Source organism: Nicotiana tomentosiformis, chromosome 3 (assembly GCF_000390325.3).
Source record: "Nicotiana tomentosiformis chromosome 3, ASM39032v3, whole genome shotgun sequence".
Lineage (NCBI taxonomy): Eukaryota > Viridiplantae > Streptophyta > Magnoliopsida > Solanales > Solanaceae > Nicotiana > Nicotiana tomentosiformis.
The window spans coordinates 75,925,932-75,951,225 of NC_090814.1; the positions used below are offsets into that span (position 1 = coordinate 75,925,932).

Genomic DNA, 25,294 nt, shown 5'->3' on the forward strand with positions numbered 1-25,294 from the left:
CAAACTTTCCGTATCCCAATACGATAGAGCAAATCTCAGGTCTAGAGATATCATATCCGCCAATACAAGCAGCCCAACCGACAAGTCACACCAAAAGGCATATGGAGCCACACACAATGCGGTTCCGTACACTAAACAAGTAATAATTCAGACATGGCAGATCATAGTAAGAAAGTTAAATAAGAAAGCTAATAAGCAAGTTAAGCAGGTAGGAAAATTTTTAACATTTTCCTATGAACTATTTTTAACAAAGTGAAAGCAAAATACACGAAATGAGCATAAGGAGTTACATCTCATCACAATACCGTTGCGGCGCGCAACCCGATCTAATCATATCAATCCACATATGGATACCCATCAAGCCATAATGCTCGGGCTCACTGATCACATGTGCGTCATATCAAGCACAATAGAGTGCACAAAATAAAACTATGGAAAGATGATTAGACATAAACGATACTGAGAAAGACAAGCATAACTATGGTGCAATAAGAAAGTCAACATCACGAGGGCCATCTCACCCAAAATGTCCTAAGGCTTAAACAAATTTACAATATGCGTGCGAAAAATCATGTAACCTTCACCACCCGTCATAGCATAAGAGAAAAATACATAACATAGACCAAGGTGCGAATAGCATCCATTCCGCCCGATGATATACCTGTGGTAACAGCTATGCAAGAGCAAGCAATTCTGATCCGATACAGAATATACATTCTCATTAGGCTCACAAATAATCCCCAAACCAAATTCTGATCATCCCCAAACAGGTAAATAAGCTTCCAAAAGTCCATAGCAACCTTTCCATAACACCTATCATCAATCATCCAATCCTCAACATTTCTTCACAATTCGCAATCAAGGAATCGTCTGCCAACGAGGACATCCAGTCTCTGAACCTCACGAATACCAGAATCTCCATATCCGACCTCAACACCGCTTACTGAAATGGCCGATACGTCACTCATACTCCATCATCTTACAGAAAATACCCACAAGTCAAAACACAATGCATATGCCAATATGCGCACTCACCTCCGGCAATATGAATAGTGCCCACATCCTCTTAAACATTTGAAATCATCTGTGTCATCAAGAACTAAACTGCAACATTGTACTTGTGACTTTCAATCCCCACACGGTGCACCGCCTCTAACATGCTAACTCGTGATACTGCGAAAATCTCATAATTAACTCTGAACCATAAGCAAGTTTTATACCTCATCAACTGTGAACTTTTCATTTAACTCAATCCAGGAGAACATCACCACATGCAATATAGCTTCTATACCTGTAGCAAACATCAACTTCGGTCGTGCCCATAACCATGGTGAATTCTTCGGAACTCATTAACACATGATCAAGTCATCAGAACTGATCCCCCCCCCAACTTAACTGAGTCACGCAGATTGCTAACCCGAAAGTAACACAATATGATATGCTCGCTCTGAAGGAACCTTCTGCAAATCCGAAGTCGTTTCTTGCATCTCTCTAATATCGCCATGTAGAATCATCCTCGAGAAATACCACAGATCCGATCACCGTGCACTACCGATCTCCAGCCCTATTTATTCACAAATTTAGAAGTCCTTAAATGCCACCTATGATCTAGAACTCATCATAACTTTCTCGATAACCACTCACCTTACTCTAATCTTCAATACACAGCCATACGCACCGAGCAACCCGCGCTTCACTAGCACATGACTATTCAAAGAAACAACCAAGCAATCTCTTAGCCCGAAAACTGATAAAACATATGATCCTGCAATCCAATTGTCAATAACAGACTCCCCCACTTAGTTCGAAGCCATAGAACACATTGTCGGTAATCCATAGTACCATATCTTCATAGCTGCCCCGATTCTGCACTATTCTTCAGCTGAATACTTCAAAACCTCATGCAATACTGGTCATAGAACACTTCCGAAGAGTCCGCCAAGCGCATACCCATCCTTGCAATAGTCAAGCAAACCTTTCCCCAAATGCTCTGAAATAATAATATATACATTCCACTGTATGAAAATCTCATACAAAACACAAGATCCGAACTCATCACGCAGGAGTAACCCCCAGTAGTACTCAAATTAACACCTTACCATGAACCCACCATAATCCCAACAACTAGGCCACCAACCAGTCTTCCCAAGTTCGTGCTTACCAACCGGATACAAGAATCTGCTTCATACCACAAATGAACGACTGAAAGATCTAACATTGCATCTGCTCCAAAGACTAGACATCACATTGCGATGATAATCAAGCATCCATAGCCCTTCGTAATCCATCTGCATTATCACAAACCGTCGGCACAGCGAATACCGAGTGCGCAACATCGCATATGGACGAATATAAAGAATCAAAATCATAGGTTTCAAGCTGAAACAAGGCCGCATAATAAGGAAAGAAAGAAGGAAAATTTTCCTAAATACCTTGTAGCCTCTCAAAAGAGTATAGACGTCATCATACCGATCCGCAAGACTCTACTAGAAACTTGCTCATGACTCGTAGAACCTACGAACCTAATGCTCTGATACCAACTTGTCACGACCCAAAATTCACTAGTCGTGATGGCGCCTAACCCAACCCGTTAGGTCAGCCAATTAATAGTTAACACAATTCTAATAAAAATAAAGGTGACCATCAAATGAGATATCTGGATTCCATACAATATCCTAAGGACTGGTAGTACATGTCATGAGCTACTAAGACTGGATTATTGTAAAACCTGATATGAAAAAAATACAACTTCTATTTGAAATGTACAAAAACAAAATTCGACTCTAAAACTACCCAGGGACAATGGTAGCCACACCCGGAAGGCACGAACATCTTCAGAGTCAGCTCCTATCATTCACCGCAGCTCCGCTCCAAGATCTGCACGCAAGGTGCAGAAATGTAGTATGAGTACAACCGACCCCATGTACTCAATAAGTATCTTGACTAACCTCGGTGAAGTAGTGACGAGGCTTTTTATTTAAAAGATACTCATTGATATAACCTGTGCAGTAGACTAGCAATAGAACGATAGTACAACATAACAGAAAAGAGTAAAAGAAACGAACATGCGAAGCACTAAATGATTACTAGAAGAAATCACGATTTAACATTCCTCCATATCACGACCAATCCTTTCCTTAGAGCGATAACCAACAAACCACGATAGTAAATTCATAACTTTCATAGTGTGAGAAATGTACTCAAGATATCAAATCGAATGGAACGACAACAACCTTCGTGCATTTATCTCATCCTCACCAAATATATGTATAAAAGTACCAACCTGGTGAAAGAATGCCAATAATAGAAATGGCGAAGTGGGAAATACACAAGTAGAAATAACGAACAAGGCAATACATATGGACAACAAAAACAGACTAGGTAGAAGGCATAGAAGTAATGACAGCAATTAGAAAAGAAGAACATAAATTTTACTAACATGATAGAAGGCATAGATGTAGATATAACAAACAAGAGGGAAAGCATGATCTTCATGAGCTAACAAATAGAAGGCATGAATAACTAACATGGTAGAAGGCTTATACGAAAGTGCAACAAATCAGAAACGACATGGAAGTAGATATAACAACATGAAGGAAAACATGATATTTGCAAGTTAAACAGATAGAAGGCATGAACAACACAATAACAATTGAGATAGAGGACGAAGACAGAACAACTACGATAAGTCACATAGAGAATATAGGTGCAACAGTAATAGCTCAAGGTAAAAGCATGAATATATACACAAGGAAAAGATACCACAACATAATGTATGTCCCTCGTTCTCACCTACACGGAAACACCCTTCGTGCCATGAACATATAATAATATAAAAATATGATAATATAAATAAAATGGTACGACATCACCCTTCGTGCTTTTACTCTCATTCTCACATGATAATGTAAATGAAAACATGATAATATAAATGAAATGGCACGGCATCACCCTTCGTGATTTTCCTCTCATTATCACATGATAATGTAAATAAAAACATGATAATATAAATGAAATGGCACGGCATCACCCTTCGTACTTTCGCTCTCATCCTCACATGATAATACAAATAAAATGGCATGGCATCACTCTTCGTGCTTTTACTCTCATCCTCACATGATAATGTAAATGAGATCATGATAATGTAAATAAAATAGCACGGTATCACCCTTCGTGCTTTTACTCTCATCCTCACATGATAATGTAAATGAAATGGCACGGCATCACCCTTCGTGCTTTATACTCTTCCTCACATAATGATGTATATACATTGGTACGGAATCACCATTCATGCCTTACACTCTTCCCCACCAAGCATATGTATATCACTAGCAAACAAGGTAGGAAGCATGAATAACATCAAGGAGAGTGATTAAATGAATATTCAATAAACATCAATCACAACTTTCAAGCCAATAATAATTCAATAAACCTCAAGAACCTTATTGTTCAAGTATTTCAACAAGTCTCAAAAATGATCTTCAACTCAAGTATAGAATCCAATATCTCAAGAATAACGGTCGTAGCGATGTATTAGTGATTAAGCATAGTGATGACCGAATTAAGCACATCAATAGTTTCACATAAATCTGTCAAATTTTAATCAAGTTGTAATAAGCAAAATCTTGGTTTCTAGCATTTAATTTCATATTCTTAGTAATCTAGAGTTCAAGTAAGACATGAAACAAGAAGGTCATGTAATTCTACAAGGCACAATTAATCGTATAATTTACCCCCGAGCATGACTAACCCTGGCGCATGCATATACGCTCGTCACCTTATATATACATCACCCCCGCATGTAGCAAACAACGGCTATTAGTAGAAAAAATTCCCCCAACAAAGTTAGGTAAGATACTTACTTCAAACAAACCAAATCGATACACTAGAAGCGCCTTCCCGCTCAAATCATCCTCCGAACGGCTCGAAACCCAATCCTTGTGGTGAAAATTACCTCCAAAATTGCCCAAATCCGAGTTCCCCAACTCAAAATATGATAAAATAACTCAAGGGTCAGAAATAGAGTACTTATGTGCTCTGACTAGTACTCTACGTAATCGCGGTTGCACCCACGTGATCGTGATGCACAGAAATGAGCTCAGCCAAAAATACGCTTTGCATTCGCGTCACTACCCTCGCAAACGCGATGAACACAGGCACAAACACTATGTGAATGTGTCCACAACCACACGAACATGAAGAAGGAAGTCCCCGGCTCCCAGCTGCTCCGCGATCGCGAACCTTCACCTTCGAACGCGATGTACTAACCCTTCAGCCTTCGGCGAACGGGCTTCACCTCTTCATGTACTAACCCTTCTCGCGAACGCGATGAAGAAACAACCAACAACTCTCCAATACTATACGCGATCGCTTCCTTCCCTTCGCGATCGCAAAGAAGGCCTGGAACACCAGAACCAGCAGAGAATCGGCTATGCCAAACATGAGGAAAATCAATCTGAAACTCACCCCAGCCCCTCGGGACCCCGCCCAAACATACCAACAAGTCCCATAACATAACACGGACTTACTCGAGGCCTCAAATCAAGCATAACAATATCAAAATCGTGAATCGCACCTCTAATCAAACTTAATGAATTTTTGAACTTTCAATTTCCAAATCTCGTGCCGAACCATATCAAATTAGCTCAGAATGACCTCAAATTTTGCACACAAGTTCCAAATGACATAACAAAGCTATTCCAACTCCTGAAACCAAAATCTAAACCCGATATCATCAAAGTCAACTTTCAGTCAAACTTATGAACATTCCAAAACTCTAAATTGCCAACTTTCGCCAATTAACGTCAAAACTTTCAAGAAACATCCAAATGCAAATCCGAGCTTATGCCCAAGTCCAAAATTACCACCCGGACCTAAAGGAGCCATCAAAACTATGATCTGGGGTCAAATACGCAAAAGTTAAACTTGATCAACTCTTCCAACTCAAAACTTCTAACATGAGAATTCTTCTTCCGAATCGATCTTGAATCACCTGAAAACCAATACTAACGATTCACGCAAGTCATAATACATCATATGAAGCTACTCAAGACTTCAAACAGCTGAACGGAATGCAAATGCTCAAAACGACCGGTCGGGTCGTTACGATACAATTACCTAATTATAAAATTTTCAAATCAGGTATGATTTTACTTATATAAATCCTAATAAATATTAAAAAAATTCTCAATAAATAAAGGTCGGCAGATTATTATGTCTTCTAGAGGTTTGCCGTCAACATTGTTTGGTGTAGATTAGTACTGAAAAATTATTAGTTTTGTTTTCTTTTTGTGCTGGTTCAAAGTTAAAAACAAAGATCGAGGTATCTTTGCTTTCTTACAAAAAACTAGTAAGGGATGACCTGTGCTGTGCACGGGCCCAAGTTCAATTAAACTAACATAATTTTAGTGAATTAATAATTTAGCTTTATATTCTAGAGGTTTGAGTATGATTGAGAAATATAATCGCAATTTAAGTTAATGTGAGTGAAATAGTAAAAAAAAAAATATTTAAGCAAAATAAATGCAATTTTTGGCGCAAATTTTTGATAAATTTTTTTATGTTAAGTTCATGTCCAAACATAACTTAAACTTATAAATACTTTTTTTCTTTCCAATTTTCAACTTCAAATACTTTTTTTCGGCCTCATTCGGATATTGGTTGAATGCTTGTTAAATTTTGAATTTGAACCCCAGCGATTATTATATATAACTTGTTAGACCCTTTATATTGAGAGAAAGGGAGTATATAATAAAATGTGATTAAGATCCAACATTAATAACTTGTTTTAATGGTTGTTACTTATTATACTATAAAGAGGTGTGACATTACTTTAATTTTATTATATCGTATCGTTAAATTTTTGGTTACATAATGACAAAAGGTGACACATTATGAAACGATCGATTTGATCTAAGCGCGTAATTACCCTTTTTTTATGTTGCCCTTTTTTTATTAAATAATTTTATTTTAATATTTATCCGATCTATTTATATAATAATTTCACCTCGTACCTTATTTTTTTTGTAATGGAAACATATTTTTTCAAAAGTCAAGGTGTAGTGTAATATTTTTACTGTTTGCTTTTTCTTTTTACAGATCCATCAATGCCCTTGAATCTCAATTAAACTTTTCCTCTTATTTCCTCTGTAAAAACTTCTAAGTTTTTGCTTATGTTTGTAAATTCATGTTCTTCCTCTGTTTGATTAGGAAATATGTCTTCCATATTATTGTAAGGAACTAATCCTCCAACAATATTACACTAAATTTGCACCAAGCTAATCACGTAGCTTGAAATAATTCATTTTAAATTATTAAACTTTACCGGCTAATCACTTCAGTTTATGTATATCGTAGCTTGATAATACTTGAAAATGTTTACATCAGCCATTTGATACTCTTGGAACAGTTAGAAGGTTCTCAAAGTTCACAAATTTACACAAACACTAACGTCATTTAAAGTAAAAGTGATAATTCAAGGGTATAAATAAATATTAGTTGTGATATTGAAACATTAAAAGAGGGGTCCACGTGATAGGAAGTGACAATTTCAAAAGCTACTCTAGACGTGTGGCATGGAATGGAGGTGGCCCCCACACGATCATCACACTCAGCAAATATGTACAAGTGATAAAGCTTCATGTACAGTAGCTTGAAAGCAGATAATTTTAAAGGCGTTTTTTAATTCTTTTTAGTTAATCAAAATTACTTTATCAACAAACAAAGGCGTTTAAGCAGAATACTAAGTATTAAATTACATAGTTGCCTTTTTAAAAAAATAATGTAATTGCAACACCAACATGTGTATCATATTCTAAAACTTAAAATCATTACAAAAAAGCCAAGAAGACATATTTATCAGAAGATGACGAGAATTTTGGTTTTGAAGAAAGTTAGTGTGTGCTGAAAGAATAATCTTTAGAAAGTCTATTTTTGCTAAAAGAAATTATCGCAAATATATCTTTTGAATATACCATTTATATTATTTAAAAATATTATTGTTATTAATATGGGTACATGTGCAACGCGCGTATCCTAAAACTAGTAATATTAAAAACGTATTTAAAAAGTTAATAATTTAAAGGGTAAAGTAAGTATTTAGCTACCAAAAGTTTGAGAAATCTAATTGAGTGACCTTCTGAATGCAATAGAAATAGTTAAGTGATTTTTCTGCTACAAACAAAAGAAACACGACTTTACTAGGTAATTTAGAATAGGTGAGTGACCCTTAGAAGCTAAAAAGGTTTCCCTGAGCAATTGCAATAATCAGGTTCATTAATATTCTTGGTACAGTAGATGCTACAACCATACTCAATTCAATGGAATTGTTTGATCCCTAATCTTAAAGGGAATTAATCTTCTATACTTTCACACGTGAGGGGTTATTTCTTGATTTCGGCCATTTGAGTAATGGACTCGCGAAGTATTTATACGGAGAGGCGGAAAAAGAAATATGTTTTATGTAAAATACCCACACACACCCCAAAAAAATGAGAGAAACTAATGCAGATTGATGAAGCTTCATTCATCATGCACTCATAAATACTACTAGTATATATGACATTAATAAAAATATTCTCAAACGGAAACCGCAACTTTACACTATTTGGTATTAATCAAAACAAAAGCAATAGACTTAAAATTGAATGCCTTAGAACCTATACTCAAGTTTATCAGCTTTGCAAAGAGGATTTTCCTTGGCCAAAAGCGCACGTCCCATAGACTTGAAATTGAATGTGCATGCATGTTCCTTTGGGTACCTATGAATCCCAAAACATTCCACCACACTTACAATTAAACCCTACTAATCCCACCTTCTTCTTACAACTCTTGTACCTTTCTGTCTTCATCTTCATCGTCAAACCATAGTCGTTTTCAGTTTTAACAGTATCATCAACAGTAAGTAAAAATAACTTTTCAGATAAAGCTATTGCACTCTTGGCTGATTCTTCTTTCAAGAAAGTTTTATAGCATTGGGAACAAAGGTTGTGATTGCTTGGGTTACCATAGAAGCCGCAACCCCTTGCGCATAAACTTGTGTTTTCTGCTTTGTCAAAGAAGTCATTCTTTACCCTTTGAAAGAATTAATTTTCTTCACCGGTAGTAATAGTGTTGTTAGCTCTTCTCAATTGATGAGTGCAGCGGATCTTGTATTTGACGTTATATATAGAGGAAGCTTGTAATCCAAATTAAGATCGAACTGGGACTTTCCTAATTTAATATCCCTCTCCCCTTTTCATTTGGTTTTTGTTTGAGAATATTTATTATTAATATTTGGAAATCCTTGCCCGACACAAATTTAGACAATAGTTAGTGAGGTCAATCAAAAAACATCAAGTGCGAGTAAATTTTGTATCATTAGAAATCACTTACCTTAAATACGTAAGCTATGATCTAAGCATATATAGAGCACTATGAAAATGGCAATGTGATGGTCTTAATGAGTGAATAATGTAGGACTAATATATACGATTTTGTTCCATACAAAATTTGTGATCAATATGAATTAGTAAAAGTCATTTCAGTTACCAATAAAACTTACTCCATATACAAAACCTTTTTTTTATCTCGGTTGTACATGAGTAAAAACAGGCACATACAGGGGAAAGCAATGTTAAAATTACAAGAATTTTTTTAATATTGTTCAACCAGATAATAAAGAGGTGAAAACCAATGATCAAAATAAAAATTAATCAAGTAAAGAATGACGGAAAATTTCGTTTTTAAAATTTTTGCATCATTAGATTCTCAGCAATAAGTATAAAGAATTGACAAAGAAATTTTACAAATAATTCATATATGCATAATTGTATAGTTATGACATACTTTCATCAAACTCATCTTACGCACGGCATGACAAAGTAAAACCACTTTAAAAAAATCCTCCTAGTTTTGTTATCAAAAACTTATATTGATATTAGATTTATCAAATAAATAACTAAAGTGAATTGTCTTCTCAAGAATATATATGAAATTCCTTGTTAAAAAAGAGCAAAGCTTGAATAAGAAAAGCATCATACGTTTTACAAGTCAGTGCTCATGGACTTTAGAGTTGCAAATCCATCAATAGAGAAGTATGAATCAAAGCATCTCAAAAGGAAACTTCCAAGTTTACACTAATTGGTATTAGTCAAAACTAATAGAGAAGTATGAGTCAAAGCATCTCCAAAGGATAGTGCAACTTTACACTAATTGGTATTAATCAAAACAAAGGCAATAGATTTGAAATTGAATGTCTTAGATCCTATACTCAAGTTTATCAGCTTTACATAGAGGATTTTCCTTAGCCAAATGCGCACGTCCCATAGACTTGAAATTGAATGTGCATGCATGTTCCTCTGGGTACCTATGAATCCTACAAAACATTCCACCACACTTACAACTAAACCCTACTAATCCCACCTTCTTCTTACAACTCTTGCACCTTTCTGTCTTCGTCTTCATCGTCAAACCATCATCGTTTTCAGTTTTAACAGTATCATCAACGGTAAGAAAAGATAACTTTTCAGATAAAGCTATTGCACTCTTGACGGATTCTTCTTTCAAGAAAGCTTTATAGCATTGGGAACAAAGGTTATGATTGTTTGGGTTACCATAGAAGCCGCAACCCTTTGCGCATAAACTTGAGTTTTCTGCTTTGTCACAAGAAGTCATTCTTTTTCCTTTGAAAGAATTAATTTTCTTCTGGTAGATTGAAGCAACTTATCACCTGTAGTAATAGTATAGTTAGTTTTTTTCAACTGATGAGTGCAGCGGATGTTGTCTTTGCCGTATATATAGAGGAGGCTTGTAATCCAAATAAAATCGAACTAGGACTTTCCTAATCTAACAATATCCCTCTCCCCCTTGTGTTTGGAAATCCTTGCCCGACACAGATTAGGAAAATAGTAAGTGGGTCGATCAAAAATTTCGGCCTTCTTTAATATGGATATGGAATGTTGTTTATGTCCTTATTTAACTTCGCGTAATTGTTATTTCGGGGCATGCAATTTTTTTTCTTTTTTCTGTTTTCATTTTACTTTCCCCTACCAAGCCAATCTCTTTTTCCTTTCCCCTACCCCAACATTCTCCTTCTCTCAAACCCTCAAACATTTGAAAAGAACACAAGAAACAAGAAAGAAATAAAAGTAAAAGAGAGAGAGATCTATACATCAAGTCCCTGTAAGAGTGAGATAGAATAGGAAAAAAAAAAAAATAGGCCAAGCTTAATATAATAAATTTAGGATATAAAGAGGGCCGAGGAACAACAGCCAACACCAAGAACTAGATTAAAATTACAAAAGTTTGCTAAAAAAAATATTAAAATTAGCAAAGTCCTAATTTGATTTCCATTTGGAAAACCAACTTTTTTATGTGATCTTAACTCTTTTTTTTCATTTTTTCAAATTTATAATCATTATTTTCCTCCATTGCCAGTAATTACTAAAATATTAGGGGAAGTATTGCGTACTTTTCACGGCCACAAAAATTTAATTAAAGATGTATCTTTTACCGCAATATTATTCTTTGTAAATTCATTAGATGATAATAAGTTGACAATAGTATTTCTTCTGTCGATGTACAAGAATTGTTAAAATTAAAATATGTTAAACAATGTCTTGGTTGTTAAATAGAGCACGATATATTACCCTAACAGCAAATATATTCACTTTCGGGAAAAAAAAGTTTTAGAATAATAAAAATTAAGAAAATGATAAAATGCTGCAAAATACTTATAAATCTCAAGATAGACAGACTATGTGTAACATATAATTTTTTAGGAAATAAGATAATTCATCTCGCAAGAGAAAAATGGCGTGCCAAAAGATTGTTTTTCTTTGCAGATGTTTCGTATGTAATTATCGCCTCTATTTTCTAGTAAAAACTAGAAGGTTTTTCTAAAAGCACAATCATGTACTATATTTTTCGAGAAAGTAGAATTGCTATCAATGATATTAATGAATCGTTAATAGAAAACAAGTACGATTAGCTAAATGCACCATATGGAATTTGCAATATCGAAGAGTTCCATATAGCAAATTGACCAAACTTTGAGAGAGGACCTCTAGCACTTTTCCTATTGAAGTAGTTAAGAGAGCATTAGTGTACTACTAATGATCATTGAACTCAAATCTAGAGCTAATCAAATGTTTTAGTTTGGTAAGGTTAATCAAGTTTGTTGACCGGTTCTTCAATTGGCTAGGAAAGCACGCTTCTTCGAGAAAAAGAATATGCCAAAAATCGTCAGTCAAAGAATTCTTCACACACGAGTGTGTGAAAGAAGACAATTAAGAAAGATTTCATATTAATATATATATTATCTATAACAGACAGTACGTTTGCCTAATCTTTCTTTGCTGAAATGGTGCGGTTGGCATGTAGGTTTAGTTGCAAACGTCTCTAACCCACTTACCTTCTGCTATATATGTATCATGTATACTGTTTGCTCAGCAATAAACGAAAATGGCTATGACAATATACACTCCTCCAATGGCAGAAAACAACCCTTCTGGGAATTCCGCCACTAAGAGAGAGAGACAACAAATTTCCATTCCATTTATCTGGGAAGAAAGACCAGGAATACCAATAAAGGATTGGAAACCAACGCCTACGGCTACTACTAGTAGGTTTACATTTACGCCCCCAGTTAAGCTCATCGCCTCTGTCCCCTTTGAATGGGAAGAAAAGCCAGGAACACCACTTCCTTTCTTCTCCCATACATCTCCACAAGAAAATATCATTGGCTACCCTTCAACTGTTCGAGATTTGCAAGAAAGTGGGGACAACTTCTGGGCTGGCATAGGCGATTACATCAATCAGCATGGTTATCATGAAGAAAATGAGATATCAGAATCAGAAGTTGAGGCATCTGATTCTGAATCAACATATGAATCCTTCAGCTCAGCCCCTTCCCTCCTAGCTAATGGCCTCATACCAACTGTGGACATTTCAGGAGCTATTCCTGTGGAGCAAACTTCTCCGACAGCAGACATACACGACAGCCAGCTGAAGAGTCCTCTTTCACCAACTTCTGAAACCGGCAGCAGCGCTCTCAGTTATGCAACCGGAACTACAAGTCTAGTTGGGCCTGCTTTGCTGGAAAAGCTCTTTCCTCTGTTATCACCTAATTCAAGCTTTCTTCAAAACAGCAGTTACCTTGAAAAAGGAGGTTCGCATGATCCTCCAAAAGCACTAAACAACAATTTAGATCGCGTCAACAACTGCAGCATCAAAATAAGGCATCCACTAACTCTAGGCGAGCTAATAATGATGAGCCGGCGAAGAAGTTACCAAAGGAAGACTGTACAAATGCAGAAGCAGAGCATCTCTAAGGTAGTGTTCTGGAAAAACTAGTGAACCCAAAAACTAGTAAACCGAGGCGTAATACTTTGAATTAAATAGCAGTAAGATGTTTTCCAATTAATGCTCTTTATATATACCAGACTTAAGACCAACATATTTCAACTAAGGCTGCAATTTCTAAAAGACATATATTATAATACTTGTTGCAGGAACTGATGGACGATAACGCTTTTGGATGCTGCATCTTTGGAATTGGCAATAGCATCGGAGAACTGCACAACAAGTGGAAGAGGCAATTTCAACTCAAACTAATCTGAAAGATGCCCATCTTGATTCACAGTTTGGTACAACTTAGAAAGGGCTTAGCTATCCCCTGTAACCTTGAACGTCATCTCTGTTATCCATTCTTAATTTTTAAACTTGTGCAATATGTAACACTGTATCGTACTGCTTGGAATTGTAAAAGGCAACACGAGGGCAACTTTTGTATAAAGTGTCAATGATACACACTCTGAATTCCAAAGTAGGAACCGCGCATTCTCAGAAATAGATGACATAACTAACAGAGCCAATCCTATTTTAAAGCTATAAACATTTATGCTGGGGGCCTACCTACGTTCAACAACTTTACGTATCCGTTCCATAACTACAGGAATGTCCTTTTCTGCTAACGTACTAAAACAACATCTGAACCATCCAGGTTCAATACAATGGCAAGCTGACCCTGGAGTCACGTTTATCTTAGCTACATTCAAGAGCTTCTCCCACAGCTCAAGCTCTCCCTTTTCATTATAAGGGCAAATCAAACTGCTCATATTAACCCAACAATACAGACCTGCACTGCTGTTCATGCATTCGATGCCAAATTGTTTTAGACCTGCCACAAATAAGTCAAACACTTTTCGCAATCTCTCTCTGTTTGTTCTCATATAATCATGGATGAACCCAGCATCTGAAAGCATTGCAACTAATAGCCTCTGTGTTGGTGCTGAAGCGGAACAAAATCTTGTCAACTTTTTAGATGCAGCCACAACATTTTCATTGAAGGAATACATAACACCGAACCTAAACCCTGGAAGAGAAAGGTCTTTGGACAATCCATATATTATATGAACCCTGTCCCTGTCAGGATCCTCTTCATCAAGAATTTCAGCCATGCTTACGAACTCTTCACTACCGTAATTAGATCCAGCAAATATTTCATCTGATATTACATGGATGTTCTTCTCCCTCGCAAAATCTAAGAGACTATGTAGCATTTCCCTACTCAGTATGTTCCCTACAGGGTTAGACGGGTTTGAGATAAGTATTCCACGGACCTTTTGCCCTCGCTTTCTTGCCTGATTAAATGATTGATCAAGAGCATTGATATTCACTAGAAAGGCATCGGAGCTACGACAGTGAACGGGTATCAGATCTATGCCAGTTCTCCATCTTATGTCCCTATCAAACCTGCAGACAGAATCTTGTTACATACGATCTCACCTATGTGCATACATATCCAGAGGGAGAGGGAGAGGGAAAGGGAGAGGGAGAGGAAAGAGAAATATAGGAGATGGAAAAAGACAACGTGATGTTATCTTAAATCAGGTTGAAAATTAGATATTACCCAGGATAATAGGGTGTGGGAACAAGCAAAGCATTCCCATGGTCAGCCAAACAAAAGCACAGAAGCTCAATGGCTGGAGTTGCACCAGATGTTAACACCATTCGTGATGGATCAAATGACACTTTTTCTCCCATGACCTGAGACATGAAGCCTGCCATGGCCTTCAAGATTAAGACGATAATGTTACAATATACCCTTTTGAAGCAATCCTCTGATATCGGTGATATAATTAGAGTTTGAAACAAATAAAATGTCCAGAAAATTGCTTATTAGGCAGCAGACAAATTAAAGTGCCAAAAAAATGAAATTACAATAGGTGGAATATGGAAAACAAACCAAAATTACATGAACATTAACCACCACTAGTATATTTTAAATCCCAAAGAGAAAAAATGTGAACTCTTGGAAGAATTGACCCAGATTGGAGTAATCTGAAAATCTCAATTTAACCTGTTTTTCCATTAATGAGGCACATTTTGGCAGCCAGGAAGTTGATAAATTAAGATCACTGCCTTCAGGTCGCTGAAGAATCTTAGAAATCCAAAAGGAAGCAAACAGTACAGTACGGTACAAAATTCTGACCAACTGATGTTGTGAAAAGCGAAAAGCATTAGAAATGCATCAAGCTATGCTGAAACTTTAAGAACAAAGTACAATTAAAGCTTGTGCTTTAATAAAGAAAGGCATCGGTAAAAGAAAAATAAAGAAACAAATATGTAATGCAAGAAAAAATAACAATAAATACAAACAACAATTACATGGAAATGAAAGAAATAATAACTGCAATTAAGTGAAATATAGGGAGTCAGAACCATGCCAATCAAATTCAAAAACCATTTTAACTTTTTGATCCAGAAGCAAGGTGCACTTTTTAATTTTATGGAATAACGTAAATAATATTGTTGATATTGGGAGAAAACCTCCTATACAAGCAGTATACCAAAATAAATATCTATCCTACATATCTATCATCTAATTTTTTATTCTTAATCACTATCATATTATCCATGAAATTTTATAGCCATATATATTTCTTTGCTAGCTGTATTTATTGTTTAGTGTCAACTTCAAGACAGAGACCATGAGAGCCAAGGTGCATGCTTTAACGATTTAGTGCCTATGCCAAAGATATGCCTACGCAATGTGAAGTACTCAGACTGTGTTTACACCTAACTTCAAGGCTTAAGTGCGCCTTTAGTGATGCTGATTAATACTCTGTCTTCCCAAAATGCTAGTCCTACTCTTCTTGTTCTAAGGTTGTCCCAAAATGTGGCCCTCTCTTTAAATAGAAGATTTTAATACATTTTAGATACTAGAAAAAGTTGTATAGAACCCACTTTTACTCTTTTCGAATAATATAATTATGCCTCTAATTTTTTTCTTTAACAAAACATTTAATATGACATGTGTTTCTCTTAACCGAAAATTTTGATTCTTCTCTTAATAAATCGCAATAAACAAAAATGTATAACCAAATTGGGACAGGACGGAAGGAGTAACAAAAACATCAACTTTTCAAGCAAAACCTGAATCTACTGCCTCAGCTCACCCCATTCCTCCCCATTCCAGGCAAAATAAGGACTTTACCTGTGAACATATATATTCTCATAGTTTTCCCTGGTCATATTCAATGATCAGAAGATGAACATAATTTCAGCTCAAACCCATAACAACACTATACGCCTCAATCACAAACAAGTTGGGGATTTAGGCATAAATTATTTTCCACTAAACTCCTACTCGTTTCACTTACTCCTATCACAGTTAAATATCTCATCAAACACCGTTTCCCATTCGCCAAACTCATCCTTCTATTATTTTGCTGAAAGAACTTTTGTCATACCACACAGGCCTTAAGGCAAGAACTCTCACCATACTCGGGAGCAAGTTCCAGTAGAAAAGATTTCAGAAAAAATGAAATGAAAATAAAATGCATTACCACTTTCAGCTCAGTCAATCCATCATTCGGCTGGTACGTAAGAATTCCATTGATATTCAATCTGTCACCACCTCTTCCAAGCATCGAATCGTTCAAATTGCTTGAAAGCCACTTCTCTATTAAATCTAGCGACAACTTCGAGCAAATACAGAAAAACACATTGCAAAATCATTCATTCTCCAGTAAAAACAATGAAGAGATAAACCTATGAAATAACAAGAAAATTCAAAATAAATTCATAGACGATACCCTATTTTCTGCTAGTCCCAGATCAATAATCCCGTCTGGATTATCCAGTTCATTGTATGGATCCGCTCGGAACCTATCCATTCCAATGTAATACGGGGAATCATTCGGTGCAGCCACCAAACTAGCTCTTGACGATAAAAAGACGCGACCAATTGAACCACGAGTTGACAGATTCAAACGGGAAGACGACCGTGGTAACTCGGCGAGGTTCGGCGATGACGTGGACGGTGACGGAGGATTAGAAGAAGAAGAAGACGGCTTAGTACGGTGTCGTTTTAAGTAGAACTGGAGGAAGTAAAAAAGAGCACAAGGGATGAGTGAACCTAAAATAAGGCCGCCTCTGCCTTGAACTACACCTTGTAAGGGTACAACGAGTCTCATGCCTGAAGTCCCTTCCCTGCCTCTTCGCGGAGATGTTTTTGCGGTGTCGGTTTCGTTGTCTGAATTAGGTTTTGAGTTACCGCTCCGGGTCATATGAGCCGCCGGATTACGACGGCGGGAAGGTGGCGATGTTGTCGCCGGAAGGGTTTGGCTTTGCTGCTCTTTTCTAGTTTTTGCTTTGCTTGGCTGGCGAGGGAAGATAGGATTCTGTTGATGAAACTTTTAGCGGAGTGACGAATTGTACAAAAAAAAATCAAATTATGGTATATGTCATGCTCTTAGTCCATGTCGATTATCGTCTCAAATGTTTAATAACATATTCAATAACATATTTTTATACTTAATGATATATTCAATGACATATTTTTCTTCACTTTTCATGCTTATATAAAGGCCTTGTAATAGATAAGAAAATACACACAATTGAAGAAGAAAATCTCTTCCTTCTCTCTATCTCCATTTCTTGTTCATGTTTTATTAAATTACTTTTATTTCATAACAATATGTCTTGTTCATGTTTTACTAAGTTATTTTTATTTTATAACATGTTATCAGCACGATTGCTCATTTCATGATCTTCTACGTCAAGACTATGTAAATTATAAGCAAACAATGGGATCAAGTACAATGAAAAATGTCTTGGATGATAATACAAAGATAAGTTTTACATCCATCTAAACTCATTCATATTTTCATATCTCTGCATTAACTTTATGTGCAGTGTTTAGTAAAAATATTTTTTTCAATTGTATCCCGTGAAATAAAGAACTGGAAAGGTATGTCTTTATTTGCTACATTTCTTATAGGACAAAGATAATATTCCAACGTATATATATATTCTGACCTTTTACATAGATAATATTCCAACGTATATATATATATATATGTTCTGACCTTTTACATACTATGATAGATAATTATTAAGGTAATTTAGTAATAATATTTTTACCATAACATGATGTATTTCATTGAAAGCTAAATTGACATATATCCTAACTAGCATTTTTGTTGCAGAGGAACTGTTTCAAGATTGAAATAGTTATATATGTCTTCTTGAAAGTTAATTTACTTATGCCTATAATTATGAAGTAATAATATTTTAAAGGCTCGAGTGCGAGTCCTAGTAAAGTTTGGCCTATTATGCCAAAGATTGAGGGTAAGACGGTGGGTTCAAGTCCCAACGCACTATGTTGATGAAAAGACGTTGGATTCAAGTTCCAACGCATTATGACCTAGCATGCCTTTATATGGGTAAGGCATTGGGTTTGAGTCCTAATGCACCATATTGATAATAATAATAATAATAATTAAAGAAAAAATAATGTAATTTTCATGAAAAAGCATGAAGCTTGTCCCACTTTATTTGCTCCATTTTTGAAGTGAATATGATAGCAGTGCATGATAAGTCTAAATAAAGACAAGTGGTTGACCAATGAATGTGGGCGTGCGAAAGGCCATAATAATAATAGTTATCACTATGGTAATTATAAAAAGGGAGAAATTCTTTGAAGAGAATGTGACTTGTGATAAACATTGAGATTGCATACTCATTCCTGAAAGTGAATGTGAAAATATATATATATATATGATAAAGATTGTGCATAATAATGTACTTGTGCATAGTTGGATAAATACTACAACTCGCTTCTAAGGGAGGTTTGAGACAAAGAAAGACAATAAATATTATTGTGTAGTTATATGAATATATCATTGGTCGCATGCATATGATACGCCAAAAAAAAAATAGTCATGCCTTATGAAAGTTATTAAAAGCAAAATTAAAGCAAAAAATTATTTTGCTTGTGATGATTTTGAACATGACAATTATTATTATATGATTATCTTTGTGAATGAGACATTCATTATATGGATGGTGTGACAAAATATCTTATAGTACAAAAGCAGTTAAGAGCTCTGAAAGAACTAATTTGTTACTACCCGGATAAATAAAATTGTTCATGACATTAATATTGTAGTAAATCTCAAAAGAAATATTTTGATTTACAAATATGTTAGCCAAAGTGGTTGGCATATTGAGACTATAAATGAAAAGAAGATTGAATATATTTATATTACTATAATCATACCGGGTAAATATGAAAGGTTACCTGACTTTTCTTCTATTTGTACTACACAAGTATAAGCATGATGATGCAATCACAAGCCACAAGTAAACTAGAGGTTTACTAAAATAAATATTAGTTGGCATGACCGGTTGACCATCTCGGTTCAATTATGATGCGAAAAAATTAATTGAGAATTACATTGGCATATATTGAAGAAATATAAGATTCTTCAAGAATTCTCTTGTGCTTCTTATTCTCATGATATACCAGTTAAGGTTGGGATTGAATCCCTTGATTTCTGGAATAAATAAAAGGTGATAAATATATGGGCCCAATCACCTTCCATGTGGACCGTTTACTATTATATGATTTTAATAGATGCATCTATTCTATGGTCACATGTGCATTTGTTATCAACTTGTAGTTTGGCTTTTGCAAGATTGATTGCTCAAATTATTAGAGCACAGTTTCAGAATATAAATTATGATGATTTATCTTGATAATACTGGTTTAAATTCAAGTTGGTTTAGCAGAAATTGTATGCCTCCAATTATATCTAAACCATTGGTTATGAGAACAAAATTGCCAAAATAAAATTTGGTATGTGATGTATTATTTAATATGCAACAGCACTTGTACGAATCTAGCCAAGTTATGATAAGTTCTCCCTATCACAATCGGTTCAGGGTCAGGAACAAAATAATTTCCATCTAGAAATATGAATATGTTATATGATTTAATTGTTCCACCACAATGCACAAAGATGGATCCCCAAATAAGGCTAGGGATATGTGTTGGTGATCCCAACAATAGGGGGAGAAAATGAACAGCTGAAAAAGTAATGCATGTAATGAATTATTATGAGTACATCGAGATCTTCGTACGAGAAAATGTGAACTTGAAGTTCAAGTGATAATTCATTTGCAAAATATTGTCAGGCATATTTGCTGACCCAAAGCTAAATGTCATATTCAGCTGCTAATGCTCCAAATAAAATATGAGTTCATAATGAATAGAGTCCATGGCATGCATAAAGCATAATAGACTGATCGGTTCCAAAGATAAAACTCCTTGAAGAAGGAGAGGAGCAAATGTTCAAGATGGTCATAATAAGGAGGCAAGTGCTCTAGAAGAGCACCACGACATAACACTTCATAAGACCTTATGGGAGAGGCTCAGGTACCTGAAAATAATAAGATAAAGAGATCTCAATAAGTTATGTCTTTATTGGGTAATAATAGAACCGATATAAAATGATCGTTGACGATATTGTTAATATAATGTAGCGCTCAATATTATTTATATTGACGAGGATATTGAGCTCAAATCTGTCATGAAATTTGGATAGATAAATGATTGGCCAAATAAAAAATACGCAATGAAAATTGATTTCACATGAAAAATATGAAGTTGGACGGATAGTCCCAACACCTGAAAGTATAAAGCCAGTGGAGGTATAAATATGTTCTTGTGCGGGAAAAAAAAGGTCAAGTCGATAGACATAAAGACGACTTGTGTCACAAGAAGATTTGTAAATATCATGGCATTGATTATATAGAGACATGTTCTCCTATGGTGGATGTCGCCATTTCAGGTTTTAATCTGGCAATACAAGAGAAACGTGATATGCGTATAATGGAAATCATTGAAGGATTTAAATTGTTCTGAAGCATATTAATGTTTCCAAGAAATTTATTAAATAAAGCTTCAAAAATCCTTATACGAATTGAAACAATCAAGGCGTATATGGTATAATCGCCTGAGTGAGTACCTGTTGAAAGAAGGGTACAAGAATGATTCAATTTATCCTTATGTCTTTATAAAAAGATCTGAATCTAAATTTGTTATAATCACCGCGTATGTTGATGATTTAAATATTATTAGAACTCTTAGGGATCTTCCTAAAGTAGTAGAGCTTCCTAAAGTAATAGACTATTTAAAGAAAGAATTTAAAATGAAAGATCTTGGAAAGACAAAATTTTGTCTTAGTCTACAAATTGAGTATATGAAAGATGAAATTTTTGTCCATCAATCAACATACACTAAAATGATTTTAAAGCGATTTTATATGGATAAAGCACATCCATTCCGACCTCATAAAAATAATGATGAGCTTTTTGGTCCCGACGTACCATATCTTAGTGCAATTGGTAGACTAATGTATCTTTCTAACATTACAAGGTCTGACATAACTTTTTCAGTTAATGTCTTAACAAGATATAGCTCTGCTCCTATAAGGAGACATTGGAATGGAATCAAACACATATTGCGGTATCTAAAAGGGACTACCAATATGAGATTATTTTATGGCAATGATTGCAATCCTGATCTTGTTGGTTATGCCGATGCTGGTATTTATATGACCCACAAAAGGTTCGATCTCAAACAGGCTATGTGTTTACGTATGGAGGCATTGCCATATCTTGGCGATCGACTAAGCAATCAATCGTGGCTACTTCATCTAATCATGCTGAGATAATTGCTATTCATGAATCAAGTCGAGAATGTGTATGCTTGAGGTCTATAATACACTTTATTCGAGACAAATATGGTTTGATGTGTAACAAACTACCCATAATTTTTTATGAAGACAATGCATCATGCATAGCCCAGTTGAAGGGAGGATTCATAAAAGGGGATAGGACAAAACACATTTCACCAAAGTTATTTTTCACACATGATCTTCAAAAGAATGGTGATATCAATGTGCAACAGATCCGTTCAAGTGATAATATGGCTGATTTGTTCACCAAATCTCTACCGACGTCAACCTTCAAGAAACTAGTGTACAAGATTGGGATGCGAAGGCTCAAGGATATGAATTGATGCTCTAATCAGGGGGAGTTAATACACGTTGTACTTTTTTTTCCTTACAAGATTTTATCCCACTGGGTTTTTCTTGCAAGGTTTTTAACGAGGCAACCAAAAGGCGTATTTCTAAACATGTGTACTCTTTTTCCTTCACTAGAAATTTTTTTCCCATAGGGTTTTTTCCTAATAAGGTTTTAACGAGGCACATTATCTATGGACATCCAAGGGGGAGTGTTATAAGAAAAATCAAATTATGGTAGATGTCTACTCTTCCTGCATGATCTTCTCAAATGCTTAATGACATATTCAATGACATATTTCTATGCTTAATGATATATTCAGTGACATATTTTTCTTCACTTTTCATGCCTATATAAAGGCCTTGTAATAGATAGGAAAATACACACAATTGAAGAAGAAAATCTCTTCCTTCTCTCTATCTCCATTTCTTGTTCATGTTTTACTAAATTACTTTTATTTCATAACAACATGTCTTGTTCATGTTTTACTAAGTTGCTTTTATTTTATAACACTTCATTCATTTTTCCCCTTTTCTTTTTCATATTCGTTTAATCGTTATTTACTGCGTCTTCATTCCATTTTATGCCACACTACTAGAATTATTAGGGTCAAATTATTTAATCTCGATATGTATTTGGTACACAGTTACACACTAACATAGTATTTTTAATTATTTTTTAAAATTATATATTTAAAAATTACATGAAAATTAATATAAGTTATAGTAATAATTAAAAATATATAAGAAATTATAGTAACTTTTTTAACTCTCTAAATAATACCTACGTCACATAATTTAATTAGAAGGAGTATTATACAACCCTTCCTTTTTCTCCTTTTGGTCAAGTTACTGCTTTAGCTAATGTTTGGTCATAAATTCCCAAATTTATTTTGAGAAATCTGATTTAGGTGAAATTTAGTTTGAAGATAGAAATTTATTTGGACATAATTTTTCAAAATATATTTTACTTTTTTTTGGAAAAATATGAAATTAGAATTATACCCATTTAAAAACTATCAAAAATACCAACAACTCTAAAGGAAATTCATACAAAACAAGCAAAACAAATCTGAAGAAAATTCATACAAAATAAGCGAAACAAATCTTAAAAATATTTATACAAATATTAGCACAACAACTTTGGCGAAGGTTTTCTTCTGTTTATAGAGAAGGGCAAAGCCGCGTGAGTTTAATGAGGAAAAAGTGGGTAGATATGAATTAGTTATGATAGGTTATAAGCACCTTGTTTTACATTTTGATGATCTAACAAACTTAATGTCAAGAACCAGATAAGGAACCTGATACACATTCTCAAGCATGTGGAAATAACCAGACTTAAGCTTGAGAGGTTCGTCAGTCTTTAAGAAGCTGAAAAATCAACAAGGGGAACCGATGGACATCAGTTCCTCTGGTAATCGTACCAGTCAACCCTCCAACAGCTGAAAAGTGATTGCCTGCACATGCAACAGTACAACATAGTGTAGCAGTCAACTCCATTGGGAAGGATCTTGTACCCAAGTTATTTACATCATTCAAGTGATGTCATCAATGTTATATTAACATTAAACCAAAGACAAAACATTACTTGAACACTTAGTGAATTCATTCAAGCACTCCCACGGTGATTGATCATCTTGAAAACGATTCTAAAGTGCATCAAGAATAAAGAACAATACTGCTATGGACCAGTTCTCCATATTAAGTTATTATATGTCCTTAGTTGAGTTGTACCTTTATAAAAGTTCTTACTTGTAATTCCTACTTAGCTTACTTAGAAGCATTGTGTAGGAAACCCTTTGTAAATCATAAACCCTTGTGTTTGTGTCTTGGCTAGAGTTAGTCAAGTTGTAAAGTCTTTGTAATATAGTTATTACAAAGTGGCTTGTAATAGAGTTGTTACAAGTTAGTGAGGGATTAAGAGGTTAATTTCTAGGTTACAATAGGTTGTAATCTAAAAGTTTGATTAGTAGTGAATTTGAAATCCTTCAAGGGTAGGTCGTGGTTTTTAATCCCGTGAGCTGGGAATTTTTCATGTAAAAACTCTCAGTGTCATTTACTTACTGTTGTGTGTGCGTAATCTGAGGAAACAAATAGAGAACCCGGTTCTCTATATAGTTTGCTGGACCCTCGAATTCTATCAATTAGTATCAGAGCGGGTTCTTTCTATCAGGCTAACACCTAGAAAGGATCCTCATGGCTGCTCAACCAAACTTTGAAGAAAGTTAGTCTACCTACAAGCCACCAAGGTTCAATGGCCAGTATTATGGATGGTGGAAGACCAGGATGCACGACTTCATCATGGCTGAAGCTTTCGAGCTCTGGGACGTCATCTGTGATGGACCCTTCATTCCCACAAAAACCAGTGGCGACCCTGTTGTAAACATTCCCAAAACAAGAAAAGATTTCAATGACGCCAACCGAAAAGCCATAGAAAAGAATTTTCGTGCAAAGAAAATTCTCGTTTGTGGTATTGATCCTGATGAATACAACAAGATATCGGCATGCCAGTCAGCCAAAGAAATCTGGGAAGCTCTCCAGATAGCTCATGAAGGAACAACACAGGTCAAGCAATCCAAAATCGACATGCTCACAACTGAATACGAGCTCTTCAGGATGAAGGAAGATGAATCCATCCAAGACATGCATACTCATTTCACATCTATCATCAATGAGCTTCACTCTCTTGGAATTATTCCAAGAAACAAACTTGTCAGGAAAATACTTAGTGTACTACCCAGTTCCTGGGAAAGCAAAGTGAACGCTATCACAGAGGCAAAGGACTTGCAGAAGCAGACCATTGATGAACTTATTAGCAATCTGAAAACGTATGAAATAAAGAAAAATAAGGACAATGAAAGAAGATAGCCCAAAAGAGAGAAGAACCTGGTCCTCAAGACAGACAACAATGATTCAAGTGGTGAGGATGGTGATATGGC

The 25,294-nt window shown here is 35.2% G+C and overlaps 4 protein-coding genes across 6 annotated transcripts; 2 read left to right on the forward strand and 2 right to left on the reverse strand.

Moving 5' to 3' along the window:
• Positions 1–10,236: 10,236 nt before the first annotated feature.
• LOC138908036 (zinc finger A20 and AN1 domain-containing stress-associated protein 6-like) lies at positions 10,237–10,653 on the reverse strand. Its single transcript, XM_070198672.1, has one exon. The coding sequence runs from the start codon at positions 10,651–10,653 to the stop codon at positions 10,237–10,239; it is 417 nt and encodes a 138-aa protein (XP_070054773.1).
• A 1,708-nt stretch (positions 10,654–12,361) lies between these two features.
• LOC104102163 (probable aminotransferase ACS12) lies at positions 12,362–17,705 on the reverse strand. 2 transcript variants are annotated; one of them, XM_009609805.4, is made up of 4 exons: positions 17,079–17,705; positions 16,830–16,964; positions 14,891–15,051; positions 12,362–14,733 (listed from the first exon to the last, which is right to left on the reverse strand). In XM_009609805.4, the coding sequence occupies exons 1-4, from the start codon at positions 17,550–17,552 to the stop codon at positions 13,890–13,892; spliced, it is 1,614 nt and encodes a 537-aa protein (XP_009608100.1). In that variant the 5' UTR covers positions 17,553–17,705; the 3' UTR covers positions 12,362–13,889. The 2 variants fall into 2 exon arrangements, with proteins under 2 accessions (XP_009608100.1, XP_018628304.1); XM_018772788.3 differs by having other exon boundaries at positions 16,830–16,954; positions 17,079–17,214.
• On the forward strand, positions 12,442–13,828 carry LOC104102164 (uncharacterized). Of its 2 annotated transcripts, none has more exons than XR_004508534.2 (2): positions 12,442–13,382; positions 13,491–13,828. XR_004508534.2 is itself a non-coding variant. In XM_033657657.2 (2 exons), exons 1-2 carry the CDS (start codon positions 12,442–12,444, stop codon positions 13,596–13,598), a joined length of 978 nt encoding a protein of 325 aa, XP_033513548.1. In that variant the 3' UTR covers positions 13,599–13,828. The 2 variants fall into 2 exon arrangements, 1 of the variants encoding a protein (XP_033513548.1); XM_033657657.2 differs by having other exon boundaries at positions 12,442–13,311.
• Positions 17,706–24,656: 6,951 nt separating the features above from the next.
• On the forward strand, positions 24,657–25,223 carry LOC138908037 (uncharacterized). Its single transcript, XM_070198673.1, has one exon. The coding sequence runs from the start codon at positions 24,657–24,659 to the stop codon at positions 25,221–25,223; it is 567 nt and encodes a 188-aa protein (XP_070054774.1).
• The last annotated feature ends 71 nt before the right edge of the window (positions 25,224–25,294 follow it).